Source organism: Protopterus annectens, chromosome 2.part0, assembly GCF_019279795.1.
Source record: "Protopterus annectens isolate FY-2018-M chromosome 2.part0, PAN1.0, whole genome shotgun sequence".
Lineage (NCBI taxonomy): Eukaryota > Metazoa > Chordata > Ceratodontiformes > Protopteridae > Protopterus > Protopterus annectens.
In genome coordinates, this window is record NC_056728.1 from 133,134,663 (window position 1) to 133,157,360 (window position 22,698).

Here is a 22,698-nt window from a genome sequence, read left to right on the forward strand (position 1 = left end):
GGTCCACGTCCCTACTATGGTTCCTCCTCCAACAGCTTCGGCACCGTTGGAGCCGGTACTGGTGGAACCGATGGAGGTTTTAGGGTCGGGTCCGACCCTTGCTCCAACTCCGGCTCTTGGGTCGGAGTTCAGTACACGGACTTCTTCCTTCGGCCCTGGGGGGGAGGCTTTGGGATTGATGTTTTCAGTCCCAAGTCTCCCTCTTGGTGCGTCGGCGGCGGGAGTGCCGTCCACTGTCGTGGCCACGGAGGTGGGACCCTCCCAGGATTCTGGTGGTCCCGCCTTCAGGGCTATGAGGAGTGCGTTAGCCAAATCTTCCTTGGCTACCTCCACGGTTTCCCCAGCTCCTTCCCTGCATACCGAGACTGGGTCTTTGGCAGTCCCCCTGTCCTTAGACAGCGGAGCCCCGGGGCCTCAGGTTACCCCCGCTGGGGTTTCTCCCCCTCCTGGAGGTCCTTCTGAAGCCTCTTCGGAAGAACCCCCCAGGAAGAGATCGTGCAAGAGGAAGCACGTTGACTCCCCTGATGAGTCTCTTACATCAGACACTGATCTCTATGATGCAGAGGGGTCCCCTAAGTTGTCCTCGGATGATGTCTCCTTTGCAGACATCCTGGAAGCCCTAAAACAACGAGGCGGCTGGCAGTCCAAACCTCCCTCTGCTGATGAGTCGGTGTTCCTGAAGGCCTTCGGGGCTCAGCCCTCCGCCTCCTGGGTGTCTCCGCCCGATGAGCTCTTGGATTTGATCTGTCGAAGGGCGTGGGAACACCCAGACTCTGTGGAACCGGTGCCTGCTCGTCCGAGTAAGTTCCTCTCGGCACCCCCTGAAAAAGAGTTTCTAACTAAAGGTGTGGCTGTAGATGCTTTGGTGGTGGCATCTGCTACCCAGCAAGATGTAGCAGAGGCTTCGACGTCCGTCCATCCTCCTAATAAGGAGTCTAGGAGCATGGATCGGTACGGAAAGCGCACCCTGAGTTCAGCAGCCTTTACATTGAGGTCCTTGAACTACCTTACGCACTTTACCAGATTTCAGAGGGATCTGACTAAAGAGCTATCCGATACCCTCTTGGGTAACCTGCCTGAGGAGCTGGCCCAGACGGTTGGCTCTCAGCTGGCTACAATGTCGTCCATCTCAAACTCGTCCATGAGGCTCATTTCTTATGCGGCCGAAGGCGAGTAGAGCAGCAGTACAGGCATTGCTCTACGGAGACAAGCCTGGCTCCGCCTGTGTCATTTCGCGGAGGCCTTTAAGTCTTCCTTTGCCGACGCCTTTGATGGGTCCTCCCTGTTTGGACCCAAGGTAAAAGACACACTGACCCGCTGTGAACAGGAGGGTAAGACTCTGACTGCCGTAGGGGCACGATTTTCCACTCCCTTTCGGCCTTATCCCAAGGCTAAAAGAGGAGGGAAAATGTGGTTCCGTAGATCTCAGAAGCCTTACCCCTCTCAGCAGGAGGATTCCCCTTCCAGAGGCAGGGGAGGGGTAAATTCTTCTGGAAGACGCCGTCCCAGAGGCGGCAGAGGCCCTCGCAACACTGGAGACCGCGAGTCCTTTCGTGGCTCTTCAACCTTTCATAGTCCCTGAAGGATTGCCCGACTGTGCAGCTCCGGAGCCAGTCGGGGGTCGTTTCTCGAAGCACCTAAAAACCTGGGAAGGTATCACTCAAGACCGATGGGTGCTTCGAATTATCGCCGGAGGTTACTCCATCCCATTCTCTCATCCCCCCCCTCAGTCCAGAAAAATCCCTGACCCGCCACCCAGTCAGCGGGATACTGCAGCCTCAGAAGTTTCAAAGCTGCTGCAAAAAGGAGTCATCCAACCGGTCCCCGCAGACCAGATTGGGTTAGGGACTTACTCAAGATTCTTTTTGGTGCCAAAAAAGACCGGGGACTTGAGGCCCATTTTGGACCTCAGCATCCTAAACCGTTCAGTCAGAAAGTCCAAGTTCCGAATGGTCACCCTACAAACCATTCTTCCATTGTTGGAGAAAGGTGTTTGGATGTGCTCCATAGATCTCAAGGACGCCTATTACCATATCATGGTACATCAAGCGTCCAGGAGACATCTGCGCTTCAGCCTAGGAGGCAGTCATTTTCAGTTCCGTGCGCTGCCCTTTGGTCTCACCACAGCCCCCAGGGTGTTCACCAAGTGTTTGGCAGTCGTGACTGCTCACCTGAGAAGTCTAGGATTCCAGGTGTTTCCGTATCTAGACGACTGGCTCCTAACTGCCACCTCCAGGCATCTACTACTGCAGAGCCTTCAAGCCACTATATCACTGGGCAGTTCCCTTGGAATCACCTTCAATTGGCCAAAGTCTGTGTTGCTGCCATCTCAGCGAATAAGATTCATAGGGGTAGAGATAGACTCAAACCGGATGCGGTCTTATCTACCTACAGACAGGATACAAACCATACAGTCTCAAGTTCGAGCCTTACTTCCCAGGTCCAAAGCTCCAGCCAGGATGGTCCTGCAGCTATTGGGATCCATGTCCACCACGGTTCTTCTAGTCCCCTTGGCAAGGTTGCACATGAGAATTCTCCAGTGGCTTCTTTCAGCTCAGTGGTCCTTTCAGGAACTCCCTCTCAGTCACCTCATATGGATCACGGAATCTTGCAAACGGGACCTTCGCTGGTGGCTAGTGCCCTCCAATTTGGATCAGGGACGACCATTTGTTCTACCTCCTCCGGCGGCCACTTTGACCACGGACGCCTCCCAGATGGGGTGGGGGGGGGCATTCCCTGGGCAGGTCAGTCCAAGGTAAATGGCACCCGGAAGAGACTCTACTTCATATCAACATCTTAGAAATGAGGGCAGTACTTCTGTCCCTTCAAGCCCTTCACGATTATCTCCCTCAGGGCGTAATTGCTGTTCACTCAGACAACATGTCAGTTGTCTGGTACCTGAACAAACAGGGAGGGACCAGATCCTATCCTCTTTGCAGAGAAGCCATGAGAGTTTGGGAATGGGCAGTCTCGACCAAACGCTTTCTAGTGGCTACTCATATCCCGGGCAAGTCCAATGTGATAGCCGACAGATTGAGCAGAACCATCCTCTCTCCTCACAAATGGTCCCTGAATATGACAATTGCAAGTCAGATTTTCAGCAAATGGGGAGTCCCGTGTTGCGACCTCTTCGCGACTCCTCTGAATGTGAAGTGCAAAGAATTCTTCTCCCTAACCCCGGCTCCGGGGAAGAGCCCCATGGACGCACTAGTCCGTCCTTGGCCCACCGGCTTGCTTTATGCCTTCCCTCCAGTTCCTCTCCTTCCCAGGGTGATTCAAAAGGCATCTCTCTTGGGGAGCAGAATGATCTTAATTGCTCCTTACTGGCCTCGTCAAGTATGGTTTCCCTATCTTCGGAAATATGCTCTGGAAGGTCCATGGTTCCTGGATCAGATCCCAGACCTACTGGTTCATCAGTCGGGACTATTCCACCAGTCCCTACGCACCTTAAAATTGACGGCTTGGCTCCTCCTCTTCCGACTATGGTCAGGAGTCATACATTGGATCCAGAAGTTGTACACATATTATCTTCGGCCCATAAGTCTGCTACAAAGAAACTGTATTCTAGCAAATGGAAAAGATTTGCTATTTGGGCTCAACTCCGGGGCCTGGACCCCATTTCTATTCCCGTGGCAGAAGTACTAAAATTTTTAACTTCTCTTTTCAATCAAGGCTCTTCAGTTTCTACCATCAAGGTACAATTGGCAGCGATTTCCAATTTTCACAAATCCATAGACCCACCTTTAATGAGCAACAGATTGTGTAAGACCTTCTTGAAAGGTGCTGCTCTATTAAGACCTCCGATTTCTCATCCTGCACCTCCATGGGATCTCGATATAGTGTTACGCGCCTTGACTTCTTTCCCCTTTGAACTGGCAGCTACATGTGACCTAAAGTTTCTCTCATGGAAGACAGCTTTTCTGGTGGCAATTACTTCTGCCAGAAGAGTTTCAGAGCTTCAAGCTTTGTCAGTAAAACCCCCGTACTTGGTTTTTCACAAAGACAGAGTATCCCTCAGGCCAAATCCTTCCTTTGTCCCTAAAGTTTGTTCTAGTTTCTGCTTACAACAATCGTTAGAACTTCCAGTCTTTTTCCAAAATACTCTAACAAAGCGGAATTCATATTCCACACACTAGATGTCCACAGGCAGTTACGTTTTTATTTAGACAGGACCAAACAAACAAGGAAAACAGATCAGTTGTTTGTATCCTTTGCAGACAATAAATTGGGCAAGGCTGTCACAAAGATCACTATTGCCAAATGGATCAGGGACTGTATTACTCAAGCTTATTTTTATTCTAACAAAGAGCTTACCACCTCTGTCAAAGCTCATTCTACAAGGGCTATGGCTACTTCGATAGCATTTCATTCTAAGCTTGCCATTAGAGACATTTGTGCTGCGGCTACATTGTCTTCCCCGCACACTTTTATTTCCCACTACAAATTGGATGTGGCATCTAGAGGACGAGCTTCATTTGGTTCCACAGTGCTCAGAAGTGTTTTCCAATGAGCCACCCGGGATTTAGGTGCTAGGGTCGCTGTCCCATCAGTACAGAATGTAGGCGAGATAGGATCACATAACATCTTTTAGTTATGTACTCACCATAACTTTAGATGTTTGGGATCCATCTCGCCTACATTCCTAATAACCCACCCTTCTTCCCCCTTCCTTGGAGATCAGAGGATATCAGAAGGTCCGAATCCTGTTGTTTCATCTTGAAACATCTAACAATGTTATATAAACAAGTTGTGCATGTGTGCATGAATGCGGACAAACAAGATCTAGGGGATTAGTGGTGGTGCATCCTGGGATAAAGATAGCTCAGCCAATAAGAGGCCTCGCTCTATAGCATAAGCGTGCCGAGTCGGAGCCGAGGGATCGGCTCTGAGCCCATCAGCACAGAATGTAGGCGAGATGGATCCCAAACATCTAAAGTTATGGTGAGTACATAACTAAAAGTTAAAGAACTTAGCTCAAGGACCACCATGGATTTTACCTCAAACTCCACACCTGCTGACTCAACAAAACAATCAGATCCTGCACAGTCAGCTCAAAACCTTAAACCTGACTGCATGGCAGATTCCTTAGTCAAGCAGACTACACCTCTCTCTAAAGCTGTTATGGATGTCATTTTGGAGGCCAGGAGGCCTGGCACCAGGAAATCTTATTCAGAAAAGTGGAAGAGATTCTGTGCCTGGAACCAGGCTCAAAGCTTTGACCCTCTTGTCCCAAATATTCCTCAGATTTTACAATACATAACTGAGATGCTGGACAAAGGACTATCCTTTTCATCCATGCCTCTGCCATTTCGGCTCATTACAACACAGATCCTCCTATTTTCTCTCACCCATTGCTAAAACAGTACCTCAGAGGGGCTACAAACATAAGACTGCCCCAGAGACCACCAACACCAACTTGGGACCTCAATTTTGTCTTGGAAAAACTAACTTTAACTTTACCTCCTTTTGAGCCAGCTAATTCAGCAGAATTAAAATATGTGTCATGGAAAACTGCCCTGCTTCTGGCAATAACCTCAGCACGAAGAGTCTCAGAGTTACAGGCACTAATGGCAGTGGAGCCTTTCATCATTTTTCACAAAGACAGGGTTTCTTTAAGAACAAACCCTTCATTTATGCCAAAGGTAGTTTCCAGTGTGGCTCTTAACCAAACTATTCACCTGCCAACTTTTTATCCAAATTCCCAGAATAAAGGGGAAAGACTTCTGCTTTCATTGGACATACACAGACAGTTACGTTTCTGCTTGGACAAAACAAAAGCTTTCAGAAAAACGGAGCGATTGTTTGTAGGATATGCTGCAGGATCACAGGGAAATGCTTATTTCAAAGCAGACCATTTCAAAGTGGATAGGATACTGTATCCGTTTCTGCTACACACAGCATGGGAAACCTGTACCTAGTAACATTAGGCCACATTCCACCAGGGCAACAGCCACTTCAGCTGCCTATCTTAGAGGAGTACCTACCAAAGATATCTTGGAAGCTGCAACTTGGAGTTCAGTGCACACCTTTACCAAGCATTATCACTTGCCTCTTTATTCTAGATCCAGAGCTGGCTTTGCCACTGCAGTGCTGCAGGGCCTCATAGCCACCCCAAGTCCTCTATAGAACCAGCCACCCAACCTCAGCTTTGGGATTCAACCCAAGTGTAATGACTGCAGCAGTGAAACATGAAGAACATAGTACAGTTTTGTACCTACCATAAATGTAGATGTTAGAGTGTCTTCACTGCTGCAGTCCAGGTTACCCTCCCTCCATCCCCACTTTCTTAGCTGGGACTTATCTACACTTTTCTACCGTATACTACCTATGTGGTGTATTTGCTGGTAGCTGGACATTTTGGTTTTATTTTTCATGTATATTTTATTAGCAATATGTAATGCCTACCTATTTGGGGGCACCTGACATCTGGGGCAAGAAAAACTGAAGAAAATGGCGCACTGACGTCAGGGAAGAGGCGACAGCAACCGACGCCGGACCAAGACTTTGGAACTCTGGCCGACTGCGGGACTGCCTGACGGCAGGATAACCCAAGTGCAATAACTGCAGCAATGAAGACACTCTAACATCTACATTTATGGTAGGTACAAAACTGTACTTTCTCTGCACTGCCCTTTGGCTTATCTACTGCGCCCAAGGTCTTCACAAAGTGCCTGGCACCAGTAATTGCATTTTGCAGGCAAAGAAATATTCAAATATATCCATACCTGGACAATTGTCTAATTCAGGCAGAAAACAAGGACATTCTTCTAAAGCATCTGGCATTTGTAAAAAGGGTTCTAACTTGTCTAGGGTGCACCATAAACGAGAAGAAATCCCAACTGGTACCCTCTCAAAAAATTACATTCCTGGGTTGAAGCTTGAATACAACTACCCAGATATCTTACCTTACGCCAGAAGAGCAAATTTAGTTGGTGACTTACTTCAAACAGGTGGCCACAAAAACCCTGCTATCTGCAAGACAAATTCTGCAAACCTTGGGGTTCATGGCCTCCTGCATTCTTCTAATTCCATATGCAAGACTACATATGAGGAAACGTCAGTGGTACTTAAAAAGTTTATGGAGTCAACAGTGTCACAGCCTGGAAACAATGATTCCTATTATACCTTGCCTGCAACTAGAGTTCCTATGGTGGGCAGAGGCCTGCCACCAAAACAAGGGACTGCTGTTCACTCCACCCCCTGCCGCCCAAACCCTAACTACAGACGCATCAGACTATGCTTGGGCGGGCTCATCTGTCAGGAAAGTGCATTCAGGGCAAATGGATCCCAAATCAAATGCACCTACATATCAGTCAGAAAGAGATGCTAGCTGTACAGAATGCACTGACAGCCTTCATTCAGGACAACTAATGATAAAGACAGACAACACCACAGTTATGTGGTACATAAAGAAGCAGGGGGGTACACATCCCTACTCCCTTTGCAGACTAGCCATGGCATTGTGGAACACAGCCTTGACCTGTCAAATACAACTACAAGCTCAATTCCTGCCAAGAAAGCTAAATACTCTGGCAGACGAACTAAGCAGAAATCTTATGGATCCACATGAATGGAAACTGGAACCACAAGTTTTCAACACGTTGACATGCAAATGTGGGAGCCCAGACATAGTTCTTGGCTGACCCAAAAAGATCTATCAGTTGGACAAATTCTGCACAAGAATTCAACACAAAAAAGCTTGGAAAGTGGGTGCTCTTTCATTCAGCTGGAAAAACCTATCAGTCTATGCTTTTCCCCCTCTGCCTCTGCTCTCCAAAGTTCTACTAAAAGTCAGACAAGACAAACCAAAAATTATTCTGATTGCTCCAGACTAGCCTCGCCAACACTGGTACCCACTCCTGCGCATTGTGTCGCACCTTCCAGCATGGCACCTGCCTCAGACACCTTACCTACTGTCTCAGCAGAACTACCAAATTCTACACACTTGGCTCCAAACTTTGAATCTTGCAGCGTGGCTAATCAACTAATTTCACCCTTGGCATCCCCCAGCAAACCTGTGATGGATGTCATTTTGAAGGCTAGAAGGCCTAGTACTAGAAAATCTTATGCTGACAAATGGAAAAGATTATGTGCCTGGAACCAATCACAAGGAATAAGCACAGCAATGCCCAATATTCCTCAGATTCTGCAATACTTAACTGAGATGCTTCACAAGGGCTTATCTTTTTCTTCCATAAAAATCCATGCCTCTGCCATTTCAGCTCATTACAACACAGAACCTCCCCTCTTCTCTCATACTCTGCTAAAGCAGTATCTCAGAGGGGCCAAAAATTTAAGACCACCCAGGAGAGCACCATCTCCTGCATGGGACCTCAATTTTGTTTTTTAAAAACTCTCTCTCCCTCCTTTTGAGCCAGCTGCTACTGCGGACCTAAAATTTCTCTATTGGAAAACAGCTTTCCTTTTAGCAGTCACTTCAGCTTGAAGGATTTCACAATTACAGGCTCTTATGGCAGTGGAGCCTTTTATTATTTTTCATCCAGACAGGGTGGCTCTTGGGACCAATCAATCTTTCATACCTAAGGTGGTATCCAGTGTGGCTCTTAATCAGACCATTCATCTGCCAACTTTCTTTCCCAATCCACAGAACAAGGGTGAGTGGATTCTGCATTAATTGGATGTACACAGACAACTTAGATTCTACTTAAACAGGACAAAATCTCTAAGAAAATCTGAACAACTATTGGAGCCATTTGCTGCAGGGGCAGAGAGAAAGGCTATTTCAAAGCAGACTATTTCCAAACGGATAAGCCATTGTATTTGTTTCTGCTATATGCACCATGGTAAACCTACCCCCAAGGGGATAAGGTCTCATTCCACCAGGGCTGCATCTACCTCTGCAGCCTTTCTCAGAGGGGTTCCTACCAGAGACATTCTAGAAGCTGCTACCTGGAGCTTAGTTCATACGTTCACCAAACATTACCATTTACCTCTCTTCTCTAAATCCAGAGCTTGCTTTGCCACTGCTGTCCTGCAGGGCCTTATAGCTGATCCTAATGCTGTATAAATCCATCCTTTCAACCATAGCTTTGGGAATCTTCCCAAATGTAATGACTGCAACAGTGAAACACGAAGAACATAGTACAGTTCTGTACACTTACCATAATTGTAGATGTTCGAGTGTATTCACTGTTGCAGTCCTGGTTACCCACCCTCCAGCCCCCTGTTTTTCTCTTACTATACCTCTCCTTAAAAGCCTTTTTGGTGTATTTGCTTTTGTTTGGAGGTATATTTTTTGTGTTTTAAATTAAGTACATATACGTATATTTTGTTCCCCATTTGGGGGGGCACCTGACATCTGGGGCAAGAAAAACTGATGTAATGGCATCGGCTGCATGTTTTATACCCCTGACATTATGGAAGAAGGGACAGCAACCAACGCAGGACCCAAGACTTTGTTAATCAGGCTGACTGAGGGCAACCTGCCAGCAGATTACCCAAATGTAATGACTGCAACAGTGAATACACTCGAACATCTACATTTATGGTAAGTGTACACAGCTGTACTTTCTAATTACTGATTATGCAATAGGTTGAACAGCAAACCTTTTTGTGGTAGTGTGATTTAATATTTTATTTGAAGAGCTGCAATTCTGAAAATGTGATTTTAGTTTTTGTAGTCTGCAGTTATTAACCCGTGCTCCACTTTTGTTGATATTTATTTGTTGTTTTGCAGAAGCTATTATGAAGCTGATGATCTTGCCTCTGCAATTGGTGTAATGGAAGAGGCCTTGTTAAAACACAAGAGCTTGGTGTCCGTAGAGGATATTAATATGGCAGCTGAGCTGTACATCTCTAATCGACAATATGACAGAGCGCTAGAGGTACTTTATTGAACTCTGATTAATGATTCTGCAAAGTATGGTATGGTACTTAAATGACTGTGCACTATGAAAGTCTTGTACATGTTTGGAAAAAACACCACTTTAATAGTTTTGTTTTTTCTTTGGTCATAGCACACTAAAATTGAGAAAGGAAAGTCATAAAAGTAGACAGTTTCTTATTTTTTTTAAGTTTACTAAATGTTAAAAAAAAAAAAAAAAACACCACTGATTTTTCAGCTTATTAACATTTGTTTTGCATGTTAGTCCACTGTTGGGATTCACTGTCACATTTCTGCTGCCCAGTTGCTGTAGTTAGAGAGAGACAAACACTTGTCAAGACAGGTCTGCTCCATTGTGCTTTTGGTCTGACTAGCAGAAGCAAAGAACTGTGCATGATGGTATGTTGCAGTAATTGTTTTCAACTGAGATGTGGGTTGGTCCCTAATTTAACCCTCCTTACCTCTGTGACTTTGTAAGTAACACCTAAAGCACCCTTACATTATTTTGCATAACCTGCCATCAGAACCTTCGTTTCGCCTTCTCTAGTCAGTGCTGTTCATGTTTTCTCATCTTTTTTTACAACTGCATCCCTTGAAACCCAACACTACCTCGATTACCATTTACATCCTCCTTTTATTTCTGCTTTTTTTGGATTCTTGTTGGCTACCCCACAGTTCTGATGTTCTTCATGTTTTATTGTTGCAGTCATTACATTTGGGTTAACTGCTTGCAGGTAGCCCTCAGTCGGCCTGATTAACAAAGTCTTGGGTCCTGCGTCAGTTGCTGTCTCTTCTTCCATGACGTCAGGTCTTCAGGGGTATAAAACATGCAGCCGACGTCATTACATCAGTCTTTCTTGCCGTGTGGTGCCTGAAGCAGAAGCAGTTCGCAAGTGCCGGTCGGCAGACTCCTGAAATTTTCGTTTTCGAGTTTCAGAACCGAAGTTTTCAACTAAAAGCCAAGTACCCCATTGGGGAAACTTTTTCTTGCTCTAAACCGATGTCAGTAAAAGTAAATAATTGCATTTCTTGTGGAAAGCAAATGCCTCATAAAGATTTTCATTTGTAGTGTATTCCTTGCCTAGGCCCTGACCACGACGTACCTCGCTGTTGGTTTTGTGTCTTATTTAAACCAGGAACTATCCGTCATCGTTATATTTGCGCTTCTAAATTTTATGGTGCTCAGTTCAATTATCCTGATATGTCTTCGATAAGCCATCCGACTACTGACATTCCGAAGGAACGCAAAGATAAAGACAGAGACAGGCTGCCCAGTTCGCCAGTACTCAGTGAGGCGCTTTTGCAGCCCCTGATACCCGCTACTTCAGATTCGCAGGCCTCTACTGAGACCCATTCAGAGTCCGGTACGCCGCGAGATGCTTCAACTGTGGAACCTGCAGATGTCGCTACCTTGGATGGGTCTGGCTTCAGATGGTGTATTCAGGCCTACTGACTTGCATATTAAACCGGCGCCATCTTCTTCTTCAAGGCCTAAAACTCGAACCATGCCTAGAAAACTGATGACCAGACCGCATGGTCAGGCCTCTATGCCTAAAGAACAAATGATAAGAATGACTGAAGACCTTATTACTTTAATCAGGGGAAGCCAACCTTCCCCCTCTAAGAGACCTAGGACCGAGTTTGCTTATGATACTTCTGACCAGGATTCTGAAATTTCTGTTTCTTCTGATGACCAGGATTTACCCTTATCTACCTATGAGAATTCTGATGCTGAGGACTCTATTCCCTCTTCTCCCCCCCAGAGGATTTCTCTTTTGGTGAAACCTTGCATACTCTCAGCGAGCTTTTTCATTGGGAAAGTCAGGATTTCTCTGATTTTAAAAAGAAGCTTAGGGATTTCTTACTCCTGCCCCAGCACAGGCCTTTAGCTATCCCCCCTGTACTCGACATTGTTGATGATGCCTTTTCAGAATCTAGCATGGCCCCTAACTCTTTACCTCCTGCTTCCAGAAAACCTGATAGATATTACAGGGTTCCTGACTCTCACAAGTTCCTTTTCAAAAATCCTACTGCGGATCCTGAAACCATTTCACAGGGACCCAAGGGCATTAAAGCTACTACTGTCAAAAATCCAACCCCCTCTGATAGAGACTCCAGGGCGCTGGATAGATGGGGTAAGAAGGTATACACTTCTGCAACTTTGGCCATTAGAGCCTTGAATTGCCAGTTTCATATGTTAAAGTATCAGCTGCATATTATTGGATTGCTTAAACGGAAAATTATGTTGACTCCTGATTGTGCTGAAAATAAGGATTTACAGGATTTTATGCATTCTGCTGAACAAGTTGGTAAACATACATTGCAATGTGGTTTTGATTCACTGTAGGCATCTTGCAAGGCTGCGGTAACTGGATCTGTACTTAGAAGGCATGCTTGGCTTAAGGAGCAATCCTTGCCAGATAATGTTAAAGCAAAATTACTGGATGCTCCCTTAAATCAGGGCCACCTGTTTGGCAACAAGGCAGAAGAAGTTCTTAAAAAGATGGAGGAAATGCTAAATCTATGCAAACTGTTAAAGACTTTTTACAAGTATAACCTCCAAGATTTAGTAGGCATTGGCCTTCTAAGAATTGGTCCTTTCCTGCCTCTTCCAGACTTTCTCAGTCCAAACCCAGATCCAGCAGAGCACCCAGGCTTCAGTCCCAGGGGACGCACAGGACTAAGCAGTGGGGGGCCTCCACTTCCAAATTTGGGAGTAATAAAACTCCCCCCTATGGTAAACTGTCTCAGTGACTTCTTTTTAAAACTTCCAAGTACTTCTCAACTGACTGCCCCTTTGGGGGGAAAGATTGCACTTCATGCAGAGAACTGGGGACTCATTACCCAGGACAAATGGGTTTTAAATATAGTGTCCCAAGGATACAGATTTCACTTCCACATGTCACCAACTCCAAGGGGTTGGCCGGATCTACCTCCAAAGCAGTGGGCAGAGGCACAAAAGCAAGTACTCTCTCTCTTAAGCATAGGGGCTATTCAGTTGGTACCAGAAGAGAAAAAGGGGCAAGGTTTCTACTAGAGATTTTTCCTGGTACCCAGAAAAGACAATTAATAGCATCCTATCTTGGACCTGCCTACTCTAAACACCTTTTTGGTGATTCCAAAATTCAAGATGCTGACTCTTCATCAGTTGCTTCCTATGCTAAGCAAAGATGCCTGGTTGGTAACACGAAATTTAAAGGAAGCATACCTGTACATCCCAATCAGGGAATCTTGCAGAAGATACCTATGCTTCAAAGCCGGCTACACTCACTATCAGTTCTCTGCACTGCCCTTTGGCTTATCTACTGCACCCAGGGTATTCACAAAGTGCCTAGCTCCAGTCACTGCATTTTGCAGGCAAAGAAATATTCAAATATACCAATTCATGGACGATTGTCTAATTCAGGCAGAAAACCAGGACATACTTTTGAATCATCTGGCTTTTGTACAGAGGGTGCTAACTTGTTCTGGGGTACACCATAAACGAAAAAAATCACACCTGGTATCCTGTCAACAAATTATATTCCTGGGAGCAAGCTTGAATACAACTTCCCAGATGGTTTTCCTCACACCAGAGAAACAAATTCACTTGACAACTTACTTCAAACAAGTGGTCAAAAAAACCTTGCTATCTGCAAGGCAAATACTACAAGCCTTGGTGTTCATGGCCTCCTGCAGTCTTCTAATTCCATATGCAAGACTGCATATGAGGAAACTACAATGGTATCTAAAAAGCCTATGGTGTCAACATTCTCAGGATCTAGAATCAATGATTCCTATCATTCCTTGTCTATGCCTAGAGTTCCTTTGGTGGGCAGAGGCCTGCCACCAAAACAAGGGACTACCATTCACACTACCCCCTGCTGCCCAAACCCTAACAACAGATGCATCAGACTGTGCATGGGGGGGGGGGGGGCGCACCTGGCAGGAAAGTGCATCCAGGGCAAATGGATCCCAATTCAAATGCACCTTCACATCAATCATAAACAAATGTTAGCTGTACAGAATGCTGTGACAGCCTTCAAGGACCACATTCCTCCAGAACAATTAATGATAAAGCTGTACAACACAACTGTTATGTGGTACATAAACAAGCAGTGGGGAACACATTCCTACCCCCTCTGCAGACTAGCCATGGCATTGTGGAACACAGCCTTGAGCTACCAAGTACATCTACAAGCTCAATTCCTGCCAGGAAAACTAAATACACTGGCAGATGGTCTAAGCAGAACCCTCATGGACCCACATGAGTGGAAACTGGAACCAAGGATTTTCAACATGTTAACAAGCAAATGGAGGATCCCAGATATAGACCTTTTTGCCTCCCCCTGGAACTATCAATTAGAAAAAATTTGTGCAAAGACTCCCCACAGACAAGCTTGGAAAGTGGATGCTCTGTCCTTCAGCTGGAAAAACCTATCAGTTTATGCCTTTCCTCCTCTGCCTCTGCTCTCCAAAGTACTACTAAAGATCAAACAAGACAAACCAAGGATGATTTTGATTGCATCAGCCTGGCCATGCCAACACTGGTACCCCCTCCTGCGCAGGTGTCACTGTTGGCCCCATGGCACCTGCCTCAGTCTCCTTCCCTGCTGTCTCAACAGGAGAACCAGATTCTGCACCCTCAGCTTCTAACACTGAACCTTGCAGCCTGGCTAATTACTTAATCTCTCCTTTACCATCCCTCAGCAAACCTGTGATGGATATCATTTTAGAGGCAAGGAGGCCTAGTACTAGAAAATCTTATGCTGAAAAATGGAAAAGATTCTGTGCCTGGAACCAATCTCAAGGGGATGAGCACAGCAGCGCCCAATTTACCTCATATTTTATAATACTTAACTGAGATGCTTCACAAGGGCCTGTCTTTTTCCTCCATTAAAATCCACACCTCAGCCATTTCAGCTCATTATAACACAGAACCTCCCCTCTTCTCTCATCCACTGCTCAAGCAGTTCCTCAGAGGGGCCAAAAATTTGAGACCACCCAGGAGAGCTCCAACCCCAGCCTGGGACCTTAACTTTGTCTTGGAGAAACTCACTCTACCTCCTTTCGAGCCAGCTGCTACTGCAGACTTAAAATTTCTTTCTTGGAAAACAGCTTTCCTTTTAGCAATCACTTCAGCTAGAAGGGTATTTGAATTACAGGCCCTTATGACAGTGGAACCTTTCATCATCTTTCATGCAGACAGGGTGTCCCTCAGAACCAATCCATCCTTCATGCTCAAGGTGGTATCCAGTGTGGCTCTTAATCAGTCCATTCATTTGCCAACCTTCTTTTCCAATCCACAGAATAAAGGGGAACGGATACTGCATTCCTTAGATGTGCACAGACAACTTAGATTCTACTTGGACAGGACTAAACCTCAAAGGAAATCTGAACAACTGCTGGTGGCATTTGCTGCAGGGGCAGAGGGTAAGGCTATTTCAAAGCAAACCATTGCTAAATGGATAAGCCATTGCATTCATTTCTGCTATAAGCACCATAGAAAACCTATCCCCCAGGGGATGAGACCTCACTCCACCAGGGCTGCATCTACCTCTACAGTCTTACTCAGAGGCGTCCCTACCAGGGACATCCTAGAAGCTGCTACCTGGAGTTCTGTACATACGTTCACCAAGCATTATCATTTGCCAATTTTTTTTAAATCCTTAGCTGGCTGTGCCACTACAGTCTTGCAGGGCCTTATAGCTGGCCCTAATGCTATCTAAATTCCTTCTCTCAACCATAGCTTTGGGAATCTACCCAAATGTAATGAATGCAACAGTGAAACACTAAGAACATAGTACAGTTGTGTACACTTGTCATAAATGTAGATGTTTGAGTGTATTCACTGTTGCAGTACTGGCTACCCTCCCTCCAGCCCCCTAACTTATTTTGGCTATACCTCTACTTTCATTTTCTATGCTTAAAAGCCTTTTTGGTGTATTTACTTTTTTGTTGGAGGTATATCTTTGTGCTTTTATATTTAATTGCTTTCCATTAGGGGGGCACCTGACATCTGGGGCAAGAAAAACTGATGTAATGGTGTCGGCTGCATGTTTTATACGCCTGACGACCTGACCTCATGGAGGAAGGGACAGCAACCGATGCAGGACCCAAGACTGTTAATCAGGCCGACTGAAGGCTACCTGCAAGCAGATAACCCAAATGTAATGACTGCAACAGTGAATACACTTGAACATCTACATTTATGGTAAGTGTACACAACTGTACTTTCTCTGTGGATTACAGGATACTAAATAGTCACAGAGTCAGATGCTTACCCCATGACTAGGACAGATGAGGACCTAGAGCAGCTGGGTGGGGCTAAGTATCTTACGACGATTGATCTTATCAAGGGTTACTGGCAGATGCCTTTGACTCCCAGTGCTAGAGAGAAGTCAGCCTTTGTGACTCCTTTTGGCTTGTACGAGTTCACAAAGATGCCCTTTGGGATGAAGAATGCCACAGTGACTTTCCAGAGGCTGGTGGATAATATCCTAGCAGGAGCAGGAGGGTTTGCCCTTTGCTTACCTAGATGATATTGCCATCTACAGCCATTCCTGGCAAGAGCACCTTCAGCATGTCAGGGAGGTACTGGGCAGACTACAGAGGGCAGGGTTGACTATTAAGCCGAGCAAATGTCAGGTAGGTAGGGCAGAGGTCTCCTACCTAGGACATTTAGTGGGGAGTGGTAAGATAAGGCTAGAACCTGCCAAAGTGAAAGCTATTCAGGCATGGCTTGCACCTGTTACCAAAAAGCAGGTGAGGGCATTCTTAGGGACAGCAGGGGTACTACAGAACGTTCGTCACCAGTTATAGTACCATAGCTGCTCCCCTCACAGATGTGACAAGGAAGAACAGGCCGGATAAGGTAGTGTGGACCCCAGCATGTGAGCAGGCATTTCAGGAGCTTAAAGAAACTTTAGGAGGACCCCCTGTGTTAGCCAGTCCAGATTACAGCAAAGAATTTGTTGTGCAAGTGGATGCTTCGAACCATGGGGTGGGGGCTGTACTTAGCCAGATTTCTTCAGAGGGGGAAGAGCACCCAGTGGTTTACCTTAGTCGTAGGCTCCAACCCAGGGAGGAATGCTATGCAGCTGTAGAAAAGGAATGTCTAGCTATAGTATGGGCATTGCAGAAACTTCAACCTTATCTGTATGGAAGAAAATTCACTGTTATGACAGATCACACCTCTCTAATATGGTTAAACAGAGCCAGTCAGCAAAATGCCAGATTGCTAAGATGGAACCTGGAGTTGCAAGCATATATGTCAGTGCAGCACCACAGTGGGAGTAGCAATGCCAATGCAGATGGGCTCTCAAGACAGGGAATGGGGTGAGGTACACCCAGATTGACCTAACCCTCTCAAGCAGCGTTTCTCAAGGGTCACTTGAAAAACTAGCTTGAGTTCTCCAGGGGGGAAGAGATGTGAAGATTGGGGAAAAAATTGGTGAAGGCTGCCAGTCTAGTCAAATAGAATTTGATACATAATTCTATCATTTGTATAAATAAATGTAAAATACAGGCTTGTGTTTTTAAATGAAAGAAAACACTGTAAAATGTGAACTTCAAGATTGTTGCAACATTGGCATCTGCTGTAAGGGAAATCAAGCCAAGCATTTCAAATGTTCTTTGAAGTTACAATTATCTGAAAAATGGTGCCGAAGCATCTGGCTGAACACATTCTTTCTGTTGTCTTAACTTAAGTAATTGTTAGAGTGTACATGTGAAATGTCTTTTATTGTTGTATTTCCTGAGCAGGTGTTAGCTTGCTAAATAATGCAGTTTGTTTGCCTGGTAAGTCCAGACTAAGTGTCAAGATGATGTAATGTGAATACTGGGAAAACCTAAGTTTCAAAATGATGTAATTTGGGAGGGCCTTAGCAGAGCTGTTTGTTAGTGTTTTAAAAACTATTGTTCAGTGAGAGACTGAAAGCATTTGTCTTGGACCATCAACCCCAGTACTGCCTATGCTCTTTATGTATGTAAGTTAGATTATAGCACTGTGTTTTCCTTTAAGATTAGCTAAAGATTAGAAAGTTAGATTGTGTTTTTCTTTGACATCAGACCTGTCCTACTGTATTGTTTTAAGTTTCTGTGTGATCACGGAACTCTTAGATATCTCTGTGGTGTAGTAGTATTGTCTTGTGTGTTAATTATTTATTATTAAATATTTTAAAAAACCTTTACCTGTGGCTGGTTTGTGTAGAGATAGGCTCTAGAGTACATTGCATATTTATAGAGGTTATTGTAATAAACCACTCTAATAAGCCTTAAGACTGAATAGTCACATTACCAATTGGATAATAAGATTGCACAGTGATAATTGGACACCCTTTCAAGGGCCTTTGGGTAGCTGATAATATTAGCTGGTGGTGGCAGTAATTACTACCCTATAGTCTGTGTAAAGGGGCACAGTTAGAGAATCTGTGTCAGCCTTTCCCAGGAGTGTCTGTGAAGTTATATAAATACTTATCTCATAGTGTGTGTGGTGTGTCAGCTACCTGGGCAGGGACACGAAGCACTGTTTGGACAGAGAGGGCACTGGAGGTGAGCTTGCCAGCTAGGCTGAGATCTGGACCCTATAGCTGTGCCAGTGGGGAGTCTTATTGGGGACCTGGAGAGCAAGGGAGCAACCAGCCCCAGACTGACTGTGATCTCTGTGTGCACTTAAAGGAAATTGTACTTTACTGTGTGTATTAGTTATCCTTTCCTCTTCTAGGAGACAACCTCCCTGGTGATAGTGGTGAGGATTGAGGCTCCTTGATTGCTAGCCAAGAGCACGGTCATCACAGGGTGGACCATCAGCCGACTGAGGGGAACTACATACCCATCAGTGTAACAAGCCTAATATAGAAAGCCATGGAATTAATTATCAAGTAAATGATAAACCAGGACATTGGCAATCTGCAGGCGCTGGACCCATCCTAATTTGGCTTTAAGTGAAGATCATGCCTACTTAACCTGGTAGACTCTTTTGAAAGTGTCACCAAGGCAAGGGACAAGGGTAATGCAGTGTATATTGCATATCTTGAAATGGCCAAGGCATTCGATATAGTACTCCACTAAGACATTGTTAACAAGCTGTCTGAGCTAAGATTAAATGCTTACATAACTCACTGGATTGCTGGCTGGCTCACAGACAGGACCAAAGAAGTCCAGATCGGTGACACCACCTCCATCAAGAGTCTGGTCACCAGCAGAGTACTCCAGGGCTCCATGCTGAGCTTGCTCTTGTTTGGCATCTACTTCGCGGAAGTCAAGGCTAACATTCAAGGCCTCTTACCAGGTCTCTAGGCAGCTGCTGTCCAGTTGCTCAGGAGTGTGACACCTAATTAACTACCAGTAAGTATTAATAAGTTCAAGAGAAGACATAATGCTATTGTTTTGGTACTGCAGTTTAATCTGCAGTATTTTACTTGATCAGGTGGTCTTAGGTTTTGTCCTGGCTGTGGATTACTTCATGTCTAATTTTGTAGTGAAACAGCTGTAGGTAGAGTAACTTTTTCCTTTCCATTTTATGTAATTGCTTAGTGTGTTTCACTTTTTCTGTTTGCCTTTGCCTACTTTCTCTAGGTTATTGTTAACCTGTTTAGAGCTTGTTTTGTCTTATTATACTAGGTCATAACTAGAAAGGGACTGTCATAAAATAAATGAATGCAAATCAGACCTTGATGTGAGTAGGGCATGTCAGGTTATTTCAATGTGGTAGATTAAGATCTAAAATAAATCTCTCTTATAACTTATGTGGTGTTAGACTTGTCTTTGATTCAGACCATACTGCTACCAGCTTCTAATCCCGAATCATAAAAAAAGGGAGGGATTTTACATTTTATATAGGTGTGTACTTGCAAGTCATGGATTGTATATACAGAACAGGGGACATTAGACAGTCGTACAGTTATTTGCATTGTTTGTGTTATGCAGAGAACGTAGACCTGTGTGAAATCAGTCCTTTAACTGTAATAGCTGGTGAATTGCATTCTGTTTGTTATAAGAATCATCAGACATCTGCCAAGAGCAGCATCCAAGAGTTGCTATGAATGAAGCCACTTGGACCACCAATTCACATTCTCTACAATCGTTAGAAATTGGGTGTGTAAGTTTAGGAGTAGGACAGGGTTCACCATTGCTATTCTGCATTTCAACGGGGTAGCAAGTTTACTTAGTACTTTTCCAGTGGATGAGAAACTGTAGTGCAGCAGATGTAATCTGTATCTCTTAGAAGTGCTTGCATAGTATGATATTTTGTTTGCATGTTTTTTTTTTTTTTTACTTTACTGTGTTTAATACTTTTACATTGTTATCTTATATTTCTGTTTCTTGCGTTACACTGTACAGGCCTCAGTGTAATTGGGCTGTTACCCATTTAGATTGTATGTACTGAAGTAATGTGAAACAAAATAGACTGCATGTAACATATGAAGAAAAACTATGCCTTCATGTCATAAGTGATGATTTTCAGCATTTCCAGAACTGTGTATTCCAGATGAATTTGTTACTGAGATTTGAAATGTATTAAAAACACATAGGTTAGTGTTTTGATTTCTGACGAATTTTCTGTGCATCTTCAGTCATATATGCTAATCAGTTGATGTTTACCACTAATGTAGCTCTTGATATTTTAGGTTATTACAGACTTTTCTGGAGTGACATTGGAAAAAGAGAAAATTAATTCAGAAGATGACACTACTGGTAAGGTTAAATGAAAAGTCAGATATCTCCACCATGCACTTTTAACTAGCTAACCGAAAGTGCGTGGCTGTGTTTTTTTAATGCTTAGTTAAATGTGACTGCATGAACTGTATTGTTGTTAGTATGAGAGTATGTAAGGGAGTTTGTTCTTATTGAAAGTCTGGCAGTCAACACTGAGGAATTGGATTATGAGCTGTTACTTGTAGTAGGGTTTGCACATGTAAGAAGCCCAACACATTGTAAGTACTGTCTGAAATGTCCACTTGCCACGTGTCCTCACCACACTTGCTTATTCGCTAACATTCTCTGCATGCACAGATAACAGCCCTGCCAGCCCAGATGGATGCCCTATGGCTTCTCATAGCATTCTTTACATCTCCACTGCAATGTAGTGTCCCCACCCAGACACACATGTTAATATTTTGTGTTAATGACCCTTAACACTAACTGCCTCAATCATCTGCAAATGGCATATGATCAGCAGCAGTCTTAAGGCATACAGATAATATATTGTAATTATTTAAATATCTGCATGCTTGACCACCTTTTCTTTAGATATATAGATACATTTCTGTTTCTTTTCCCCAGTGTGCCTGCATATGTCTTTTTATAATTTGTTTAGTAATGTATGACCTTGCAACAGTCTGTCTTCCTATGTAAGCAGTGTTTTACGTTTTTTAACTGATTTTTTACCTTACTTTTGTTGACTGTTGTAGAATGTTTTATGCTGATTTTGCTTTATTGCTTTTAGTGGTTGTGCTACAGTTTGGGATGTGATTGAATAGTGTCTTCTGGAGTAGTGCGTGTATATGGTTTAGAAACATATGAATAATGCAAATAAGCCAATCTGTTAACCAGCTGTCCCTCACCAGAGGTAAGGAAAGTTGTTAGGATAAAGAAAGTTGCCTTGCTTTCCCACAATGAAACATATGACTGTAGCAGAAAGTACTATGTGGTGTACATTTCTTTGCTGTATAGATTATTTTATGTGAAATACTGTTATGTGCCAGTTTGTTTACTGGCATTGTACATTCCTTCAGTAGAATTTTTTTCTGTTGCTTGTGGGCACATCCAGATATGTTTAAGTGGTGGGATTGTGCTTGCCAGATCGTAAATCATGCAAAACTTTCAGTATAGTGGTGTAGGGGGATAAAGCCTTGACTAAGATCTACAGGACCTGGGTTAAAATAGTTGCTCAGGCAGTGAAAGGTCTGACGTTTGGGGTGGTCTGGAGTTAAGTAGCCAATCTCTGCTTGCATTTCCTGGGGAGACACCAGTGGTATGGTCCACTTTGGCAGGCTAGAGGGTACCTACCTGATGGAAGTCTGTATGAGAGATTGTTCAATGACCAGCTGTGTATTCCTTGCTAAGCATCCTGAAGCATTGTAACCAGCATCAGTGCATAATTGGATATGTGTATCAATCAATGGGCACTGTAAGATGCAGGTCAGGTAGATTATTAAATGAGGAATAGGTTTAAACAAGTAAAGCCCTGATGGCGGTCTGAATGACTCTGTTTTGTGTCAGGCTGTCGACCATGGAAGGGCTGATGTTCATTAGGCAATGGCGGAGAATCGATGCAGAAAAAGGAACAAAAAAATATGAAATCTGTTTTAGATGCAGCATCTTGCTCATGTTGCTGAATATTTTGTTATGTTTTTAATACTTTTGCTAACCCAGTGCCTGCCAGCTAGCAACCCCTCACAGCTGTGGCCATTTGCTCACATCATTGAGTCAAGAACCACGTCATAGTTCACAAATCCTGCTGAGCAGATGTGTGCTTGGCAAGCAAATATTTTATATCGCTTGTCTGATAATCTAACAGAACTTCATTATGTCTTGAATGCAGGTTGCTTGCTAGTGACATGTATATGACCTGGCAAGCAACTTGTAGATCAAGCTGTAATGCAGCTCATACAATGCCCGCCATTCATCTTTCTATTAGGTACAGGCATTCCAGCAGGTCATTCTACCTCCCACTATGGACAAGGAGAGCTAGCATTGTCTGCTTAATCTTACCGTAATTTCTTAGCTCCTGCACCCCACCCTGCCCCAGTTTCTAGTTGATCCTATATTATTTGGGTGACAAACAAGGATTTATCCCTGTGGGTCACACAGCCGACCCCAATACTCTGTATGATTTTGCTACTGGTCTGTGAAAGAAAGTAATGCTGGCA

The 22,698-nt window shown here is 44.3% G+C and overlaps 1 protein-coding gene across 1 annotated transcript in view; it reads left to right on the forward strand.

The window, feature by feature from the left end:
• GTF3C3 (general transcription factor IIIC subunit 3) overlaps window positions 1-22,698 on the forward strand; it is a 701,049-nt gene that overhangs the window by 282,273 nt on the left and 396,078 nt on the right. The window contains exons 7-8 of the mRNA XM_044060620.1: window positions 9,698-9,845; window positions 20,455-20,521. Of these exons, the coding sequence (XP_043916555.1) occupies window positions 9,698-9,845; window positions 20,455-20,521 (215 nt within the window). The remainder of the gene's footprint in view (window positions 1-9,697; window positions 9,846-20,454; window positions 20,522-22,698) is intronic.